The sequence below is a fragment of the Papilio machaon genome, chromosome 8 (assembly GCF_912999745.1).
Source record: "Papilio machaon chromosome 8, ilPapMach1.1, whole genome shotgun sequence".
In the NCBI taxonomy this organism is placed as follows: domain Eukaryota; kingdom Metazoa; phylum Arthropoda; class Insecta; order Lepidoptera; family Papilionidae; genus Papilio; species Papilio machaon.
The window spans coordinates 2,285,647-2,294,998 of NC_059993.1; the positions used below are offsets into that span (position 1 = coordinate 2,285,647).

A 9,352-nucleotide genomic window follows, 5' to 3' on the forward strand; every position below is an offset into this window, starting at 1 on the left:
TTTAAGACTGCACTTGTTTGTATTTTGTTATATTTATTATTTTATTACTTATGTTTAATGTTAATTAGTTACGTTATTGTTTTGTTTGCGAAAAATAATAGTTATGTTTTTAATTAAGATAATAAATGTTGAAAATCAATCGCTTTTTCATAAATAAATTACTTGTATGTATATACATAAATATTAGTGACAAAGTGTAAATAAAAACTATTCTCCAAGTAAAAACAAATTCTTTTATTATATACAAAGAACCTTTTTGATACACAATGAGAAGCATTGAAAGTGCCTGTAAAATTACAATTTGAAAATGTATTAAACCTTAGAATCAAGAATAAACGTGTATTTACACTGAAAATATAAAATAATTCATTGACAAGACATTGATTGGATGTCTAAAAATGCTATCAAATATGTACAGAAATAAAAAAAACATATTTCATCAAACACTATTTAATGAATAATAAAACAAGTACAATATATAGTCAAACTCAATTGACATTAGAAATTTTATTTTAACACTGACAAATTGTCTTTGTCATTGTCTATGGATATATTTTGGACTGTTTAAATTGATGACACAAATTAGTCTGTAACTAGACTTATAAAAGTAAAATTGTTTAGATAGCTTTCTTTTCTAATTGAATTCAAAGATCATTTATGAGTTAAAATTAGTACATTTGTGGTAAATTTTTCTTTTACTCTATGAACTCCATCAAGTTGTCTATTTGTCTTCCCTTCACTGAAAATACACCTTTATCTTTATGTTGAAAAAAATAATTCAAATCTCAATAAAAAAATCTGATATTGACTAAACTTTACTAAATACAAGTCAACAATTGCATAATAACTTCTGTCCTTTTTGTTTTCAGCCAAGCTTCATCTTCAAGCATTTATGCTGCTAAAAATATTGGGCATCAACCTTTAGAAAGAGAAACACATTTTGTTCAATGGCTTCAAAGCTTATACAAAAATTATAGTTAATCTTTAAAATATTTCTAAAGATTATTTTAATTATGTATAAGAGGAAATAGAAAAATGGTTTGATCGCCTTTTGAATTATTGATCAGCTTTTTCTTTTGCTATTAGATCACAATTTTGAATCTATTACATTTTGAAAAAAATTAATTAAAAATACCTTAGATAAATAAAAAAATGGTTCCAGATTAATATGTCCGCTGAAATACACAAATCTCTTTGTAAAAGTTGATTGTCACTTTCACAAACACGCCAAGCTCATCACAAACGCACAAACAAGTCTATCACTGGCGCACGGTGATTGTGCGCGTAATTGTTCGCTAATCACTCTCACTGCCACTCTGACCCGGCACATAATCTTCATCATCCTCATCCGATAGATCCAAGTCGTCCAAGTCTTGGAATAGGGATTCGTCAACTTTGACCGCATCACCTGTAATTACATTAAAATATTTAGTATCACTACATTCTTCAAATAATCTTTCTTACGTTTTTTCTTAGTTTGTGCCAAAAAAAGAAAGGTTCTCACATCTTTGTCATTATTTTAACACATTGTTGACTGGTCACGAGTTAACTCGTGTTTTTATAGCCGAATGTTGCTGACCGGCCACAAATAAACTCGTGATGCGCTTTTTTTCGCATCGCTGTTGGCGACCATACAGTGCAATTGTTAGTCAGTATAACACAAACTGTTTCTCTTGCTTATAACACCCGCCAAATCTTTTGTTGTAAAAAATATTTAATAATTTAAAAAAATTAAAAAACAATCCTTACTAATATTATAAATGCGAAAGTAACTCTGTCTGTCTGTCTGTCTGTCTGTCTGTCTGTCTCGCTTTCACGCCAAAACTACTGAACCGATTTAAATGAAATTTGGTACACAGATAGTCTAGAGCCTGAGGATGGACATAGGCTATATTTTAACGCGAAAAAGGGGTTGTAAGGGGTTGAAAGTGGGGGTGAAAGTTTGTATGGAAGTGTCGCCTACTATTGTTTACTGAACCGATTTAAATGAAATTTGGTACACAGATATTCTAGAGCCTCAGAAAGAACATAGGCTACTTCTTAACGCGAAAACAGGGTTGTAAGGGGTTGAAAGTGGGGGTGGTAATTTGTATGGAAGTATTGTCATTTTAACAGTTAGAAGCTTGAAATTTCTTTCTAAGGCTGCTAATTTGATAGAAATAAATATGAAATTAAATTTTTGTAAAAATCTTACCCTCAAGGGTGCTAAATAACTATAGGGAATGAAATTTTGTTTGGGAATATTTTAGACTTTGGTGAATGTTTTGTTTTGTATGTTTTGCTGTTACCCTTACCAATATTTAGTCTAGGGCCTCAGAAAGAACATAGTCTATTTTTAAACGCGAAAAAAGGGTTGTAAGGGGTTGAAAGTAGGGGTGGTGATTTGTATGGAAGCATCGTCATTTTTACAGTTAGAAGCATGAAACAACTGTTAGAGACAAAAATCAACACTGTGCCGGTGTATCGGCGCAGCACTAGACATGTCAAATATCTAACAGACTGTTGAGGGTAGTCTCACAAAAGGTTTTATAAGGAAGCGTGCGCTGCTGCTCGAGGCAGTCTCTTTCCATCCGTCATTGCGGAACGTCTTACATTTTTGTTTACTTACGTTCGGTTTGAATTTATACTATTGCGAGGATTATTTAGAAGTAGAGTTAAATTCATTATTTCGCTGTTAGTTTAATTCTTTTAAAATACTTTTGCATCAAATATCTAACATCAGAAGTGGGATAGGATCCGCGTGATTCTATCCACTTTGCTCACTCTGTGGTTGTGTTTGTATTTTCGTGAAAATAAAGGCTAAGAGAAAAATGTCAGAACGTTACCGTGATAATCGTTGTAGTCGCAGTAAGTTGAGTCGACATCAGAATCATACCAGTGTTCGCGAATCAAGGGTGCGCGGAATGCCAGACACATGATCGATAAAAGAAAATCAAAGATTGCCTATGGGGCGTATGATTGGTAATAATAATAAAACTTTTATTTCAGACACATGATCGATAAAAGAAAATCAAAGATTGCCTATGGGGCGTATGTCTAGCCTCCGGGCGTATATGTTGCCTCCGGGCGTATGTTTAGCCTCCGGGCGTATATGTTGCCTCCGGGCGTATGTTTAGCCTCCGGGCGTATATGTTGCCTCCGGGCGTATGTTTAGCCTCCGGGCGTATATGTTGCCTCCGGGCGTATGTTTAGCCTCCGGGCGTATATGTTGCCTCCGGGCGTATGTTTAGCCTCCGGGCGTATATGTTGCCTCCGGGCGTATGTTTAACCTCCGGGCGTGTATGTTGCCTCCGGGCGTATGTTTAGCCTCCGGGCGTATGTTTTGCCTACGGGGCGTATGTTTAATAACAATTATTATTAGTTTTATTTCAGATACATGGTTGATACAAAATGTGCTATAAGTTGTGCCTACGGGGCTATATGTTTGCCTACGGGGCTGTGTTTTGCCTACGGGGCTATATGTTTTGCCTACGGGGCTAAGTTGTGCCTACAGGGCTATATGTTTTGCCTACGGGGCTGATTTGCTTTAAGGTCCTTTTTCTTGGAGGTGTTCTGGCTCTTCATGGCGCTTGGGACAGCGTGTAAAACGATGCAGCAAGGATCAATACTCCTTCGAGGACGAAGGAAATGCAGGATGGCCGAACTGTTAGAGACAAAAATCAACACTGTGCCGGTGTATCGGCGCAGCACTAGACATGTCAAATATCTAACAGACTGTTGAGGGTAGTCTCACAAAAGGTTTTATAAGGAAGCGTGCGCTGCTGCTCGAGGCAGTCTCTTTCCATCCGTCATTGCGGAACGTCTTACATTTTTGTTTACTTACGTTCGGTTTGAATTTATACTATTGCGAGGATTATTTAGAAGTAGAGTTAAATTCATTATTTCGCTGTTAGTTTAATTCTTTTAAAATACTTTTGCATCAAATATCTAACACTTCTGTCTAAGGCTGCTAATTTGATATAAATAAATATGAAATTCAATTTCTGTAAAAATTTTACCCCGAAGGGTGCTAAATAACAATAGGGGATGAAAATTTGTTTGGGAATATGTGAGGTTTAGGTGAATGTTTTATTTAATATGTTTTGCTGTTACCCTTACTGATATTTAGTCTAGAGCCCGAGAAAGAACAAAGACTACTTTTTAACGCGAAAAAAGGGTTGTAAGGGGTTGAATGTGGGGGTGGTAATTTGTATGGAAGTATCGTCATTTTTACAGTAAGAAGCTTGAAACTTCTTTCTAATGCTGCTAATTTGATATAAATAAGATATTTGTAAAAATTTTACCCGTAAGGGTGCTAAATAACAATAGGGGATGAAAATTTGTTTCGCAATATGTGAGGTTTTAATGAATGTTTTGTTTAATATTTTTTTGTTTAACATTTACTATTATACTTACTGATATTTAGCTTAGAGCCTGAGAAAGGACAAAGATTAATTTTTATCGTGAAAGAGGGTTTGTAAGGGGGTAAAAGTAGGGGTGGAAATTTGTATGGACGTATCGTCATTTTTACAGTTAGAAGCTTATAACTTTTTTTAGGCTGCTAATTTGATATTAATAAATAGGTCATTTAAAGTTTGTAAAAGTTTTACCCTTAATGTTGCAATATAATAAGGGAATAGGGGATGAAAATTTGCATAAGAGTAAATGAATATTTTGTAAGTTCCATTTGTTTTGTTGTAATTTTTTATAAGTTTAAATAAAATACCTCAACAACAACAACAACTAAATTCACGCCCGTAACCCAGAGGGATAGGTAGAGACCAAACACCTACATTTTGTGCGGTCGTGGCACACCTATCTCTATGTCTACATCCATACATCAATGCATAGCACGTCGGTCAAGTAAAATAATAATCCTTAAAAAAAATGCTTAACGAAAACAGTATTTCACGCGGACGAAGTCGCGGGCACAGCTAGTAACATAATAAGTAATGGTTATATTCGATTAATAGTTTGGATTCTTAAAAGATTTTTATTAAAATAAAATTTACAATATGGTTTGGATTATTGTGGATTAAAATAATAGTAATAGTTAATGTTGGTGTTAATCAGCAACAATTGGAATATGTTAATTAATAATGAAATATGGTTCTTAATAAATAAGGGACAAACTCTATCTCTCATAGGGATATCATAATGGAACGTGTAGACATTTATCTATATATATAAAAGAAAGTCTTGTTAGTTACACTATTTATAACTCAAGAACGGCTGAATCGATTTGACTGAAAATTGGTGGGCAGGTAGCTTAGAACCAGGAAACGGACATAGGATAATTTTTACCCCGTTTTCTATTTATTTTTTATTCCGCGCGGACGGAGTCGCGGGTAAAAGCTTGTGACTGAATAAATTTTCAGTAAAAATTGCCGGTCAACAAAGTGTTAAGTATAAAGTTACTATAGGCTGGTGGTTGCAAGTTAATTATTAGAATATTTAATAACAGAAATAAGTAATTTATGATTTTAAACACATCTTTTATGAAATTTTATGATTAAAAAAATGCTAGAAAACTCATTTCATATCAAGTTGAACTTTAAAAACTTACCACTTTGGTAAATGACTTAAACTATTGTATAAACATCTTACTAATAGGTTTTGATACTCACCATCATCAAGGAACTTAAGATCAGATTCATTGAGTGTTGTGTCCCTCAAGAATAATTCTTTTCCTGTAAGTTTATTTTTGTCTTTGCCCTCTCTTTCCCTTTTGGCGGGGATGCCCATATCATTTTCAAACTGCTTTCTCCATGCCAGAAATGATTCTACCGTCACTCTTGTGCCCTCAAATCTTTTCTGAAGGACAAATATTACATAAATATAAAAATCTATTTTTGTTAAAGTATTTTTTTGCACATAAATTAAAAAAATATTGCTATAAACATTATTTGATACTTTAGATATAGTTGCAACAAGCTATTCTGTTAACATTGGAGTAGTTATGGTCATTAATTTTTTTTTATATAAGAGAAGGGGGGGGCAATTGAGCGGCAAGAACACCAAGCTGATCATCAAACAACAAATTAGTTATTAAAAAAAAATAATAAAAATTAATAACAATTAATATAATAATAATTAATATAATATAATAATTTATTTAAATTATTTAAATATTCACAATACTTTGAACTGAATATACACCTTTCTTATCAAAAACAACATCATCATCATCATCATCATCAACTTGCCCTTATCCCTATGGAGGGTCAACACAGTATGTACTACTCCTCCATACAACCCTGTAGCACAAACTGTAATAATGTTTTGGCTTTAAATGTTTTAACTGGCCAGCTGCCTCCTTGACATCAAACCCTCCTCGGGACAACCTTTCTTATCAAAAACATCAATTAAAAAACTGACCTGTTCTGCTTCCTCATCTGCTCTTAATTTAGCAAGTACCCTTTCTTCTTTCTCTCTTTTCATGCTGTCCCATTTCTCATTAAGCCACTCCTGCCCTGCCGACACTAAGGTGAACACCATCACCATGCCAATATTCTCCTTACCCTGCTCAAGAAAATATAAATACTTTTATACAATGAACACATTTATTACACTGGAAGTACAAAAAATGATGTACTCTATCTGAACATGTAATTTGGAAGTCAGTTGTTTGTAAAGTTCATAAATCATGAATTTGAACTCTAAATTACTCTTAGGAATATCTGAATTATATAGATATAAAAAACATCAATAGTTATTATTTGGAACTATAAAGTGGTCATCTCCCAATGTTTGCCTTATTACTAACCTGTTCCATTAAATATTCCAATAATTGATTCTTGTCCACATCGTCAAAATTCTCTTCATTTTCGATCTCAACAATTGGTAACTCGTCAGGATACTTGGCTGTGTATGTGAAAGTAAGTTGACAGCTAAGGCCCTCGCCGCCGTCTTCGTAACCCTCCGACATTATAGGTATAGAAAACTTATGATATGGCTCAGTCTCTAAAACTTTAAAAAAGAAATGAATACATCGTAAAATAACCTAAAATAAAGTTAGCTCAGCGGTGGTTATTTACTTTTCATATCGCCGTAATAGATAGAATCCAATGCCTCAACCTCACTGGTCTGTTCGTAATGGTAATCCATTGCAAATTAAAATTATACTGTTCAACAATCTTTATTCTTATTCACAATTGTAGTCTCAAATCAGAATAGAATTAAAAACTTAAGCCAACAATTCTGTTTTGTCAAATCAGTCAAATGCAAATGACATTTTCATTTTTTTTTTCGCACATGGCGCAGGCTATAATCTTTCGACCATACTGCCTAGTATGACATTTTCAATTCTTTTTGTAAAAATCAAAGACTTTATTTGCATAATTTTCAAATGAATTAAAAATTAATTTATGGATAGCTGTGTTTTTACAAGCTGACGAACGTTCTAAAAAATTATGAAATTTAATATACGGTGTAAGTGTGTAAGATATTGAAATGTAATATTAATATATTTTATAGTTATTTTGAATAGGTGGATTTTGTTTTAAACATAAATGCACTCCTTCTTGCTCTAAGTACTATACATTATGTCCTGCTTAGTCTGTTCATAATTTCATTTGACTTTTCTAGGCAGTATGGTCGAAAGACTATAGCCTGCGCCATGGGCGAAAAAAAATCATTTGACTTTTTGCTTGACAGTGACATTTAGTTGATATTTGACAATTCAGTGGCTTGTTTCAAATTTCCAGGTTTATTTTTATTTGTTGAAAACCTGGAAATTGGATTTTAATTCGCAGTTGAAATAAAGCCTTTTTATACTATTAATAAATAATAAATATGGATTCTCCTGACATATTGCCATCGTGTAGTAACTCAAATGTAACAGATTCGAATGACGCAGGGTTAGTAATGTTAGTAGTAGTAACCACTCTCAATTACAACAAATTAATTTGTAACATTGACTAAATATCCTTTTTTACAGAAACGTGCGTCCACATAAAAGTCGCGAAGACTTCGCAGAGTTACGCGACCAAACTATTGAGAATTTTCAGAAACCTAATTTGCCAAATGTCAATGTTCCAGAGAAAATTATCATTTGTTTGGATCTTTGCTATGACAATGAAAATTCGCTATACCGTTTAGGCGACGGAACGACATTTACACCAGTTAAAATGTTGAAGAGAGTATTAGAATTCTTTATACATTCAAAACATGCAATAAACAAACAAACAAAATTTGCTTTAGTTATGTTAAAAGAGGAGCCATGTTGGTTACAAGGTTTTACAAATAACCCTAAGGATATCTTAAGTGTTGTTGATTATTTAAGTCCAGAAGAGAGTACATCTGAGACATTTGATTTTCAAAAATTATTTCAAATTTTAAAACATGAGATACAAGTACCAGAATACAGCCAGGGAGACTGTATTCTACCACCTCCATATGTGGTGCGAATGATAGTTTTGTACGGAAGATCTAACTGTGTTCCACAAATACCTCAAGATGATCCTTATTTCATTCATCTCAAGAAACAGTTTTATTTCTACATAGATATTTTACTAGCACATGAAGAAGATTGTGGTATGTACAAATGTGAGGAGGTGTATGATGCATTACAAGATTTAGATAATGGATATTCCTATGTATATGAAGTTTCTAGAAATGCAACAAAAATTCATGATTGTATTGCCAAGCTCCTGGCTCATCCTCTGCAGAGACCTTTACAGAAAAATACTGATTACTCTTTTGGATGTAGATATTAAGACTACATGTTATCAATATAATGAATTAAATTAATAACTTTGTTCCGATTATTATTTACAGCCATGCTATTGAGCAGCATAGTTTAAAATATTGAATATGTTGTATGGCAAATAAGTAAAGACTGCAACATGTTATGTTGTCGAATAGGATAAGCTAGTCTGATGAAACACAACCTCACAAGAGATAGGCATGGTGTGAATGTATAGAACTTCCCTATGATGAGGTACCAAAAACTGTAATCTAGTTTTCTTTCCACCCTTTTCTGGTAAGAAAAGGAGCCACACAACACGAGAAGCCTGTGTCTAGATATATGGTATTCAGATTACTTAACACATATTACATGTAGACACTACTAATTTTGTAGCTTTCACTTTTGTTTAAACTGGGCTAGATATAAAACTTTGGATACTGAAAAAACAAACAATCAAATAATAAATCAAAGCACAGAGCACAAACGTTTTATTTAAAACAAAACTATTCAAACTATACAATTCAGTAAATCATAAAAAAATAAATTTAATATGTAAATAAAATGTAAAAAAAAACTTATGTACAAGCGATAATTTTCCGTCCAAAAAGATTCTAAAAACATCGCAATTGAAATTATATTACAGCCAGCAATCTTTATAACAATATAAAAATGTTTATTTTGAAG

The 9,352-nt window shown here is 32.9% G+C and overlaps 2 protein-coding genes across 2 annotated transcripts; one reads left to right on the forward strand and one right to left on the reverse strand.

The window, feature by feature from the left end:
* Positions 1 to 1,212: 1,212 nt before the first annotated feature.
* Positions 1,213 to 7,202, reverse strand: LOC106720668 (RWD domain-containing protein 1). Its single transcript, XM_045678977.1, has 5 exons — positions 7,017 to 7,202; positions 6,746 to 6,948; positions 6,358 to 6,501; positions 5,607 to 5,793; positions 1,213 to 1,408 (listed from the first exon to the last, which is right to left on the reverse strand). Exons 1-5 carry the CDS (start codon positions 7,084 to 7,086, stop codon positions 1,296 to 1,298), a joined length of 717 nt encoding a protein of 238 aa, XP_045534933.1. The 5' UTR covers positions 7,087 to 7,202; the 3' UTR covers positions 1,213 to 1,295.
* Positions 7,203 to 7,637: 435 nt separating this feature from the next.
* On the forward strand, positions 7,638 to 9,140 carry LOC106720687 (BRISC and BRCA1-A complex member 1). Its single transcript, XM_014515432.2, has 2 exons — positions 7,638 to 7,838; positions 7,919 to 9,140. The coding sequence occupies exons 1-2, from the start codon at positions 7,774 to 7,776 to the stop codon at positions 8,694 to 8,696; spliced, it is 843 nt and encodes a 280-aa protein (XP_014370918.1). The 5' UTR covers positions 7,638 to 7,773; the 3' UTR covers positions 8,697 to 9,140.
* The last annotated feature ends 212 nt before the right edge of the window (positions 9,141 to 9,352 follow it).

What these genes read in the sequence shown, in the direction of transcription:
- LOC106720687 (XM_014515432.2), top strand. Translation starts at nt 7,774, where the DNA reads ATGGATTCTCCTGACATATTGCCATCGTGTAGTAACTCAAATGTAACA. An exon ending in ACAGATTCGAATGACGCAGG is followed by an intron (nt 7,839 to 7,918) that starts GTTAGTAATGTT and finishes CCTTTTTTACAG; the next exon opens with AAACGTGCGTCCACATAAAA.
- LOC106720668 (XM_045678977.1), bottom strand. Translation starts at nt 7,086, where the DNA reads ATGGATTACCATTACGAACAGACCAGTGAGGTTGAGGCATTGGATTCT. An exon ending in CAGATGAGGAAGCAGAACAG is followed by an intron (nt 5,794 to 6,357) that starts GTCAGTTTTTTA and finishes TTTGTCCTTCAG; the next exon opens with AAAAGATTTGAGGGCACAAG. An exon ending in TCTTAAGTTCCTTGATGATG is followed by an intron (nt 1,409 to 5,606) that starts GTGAGTATCAAA and finishes ATGTAATTACAG; the next exon opens with GTGATGCGGTCAAAGTTGAC.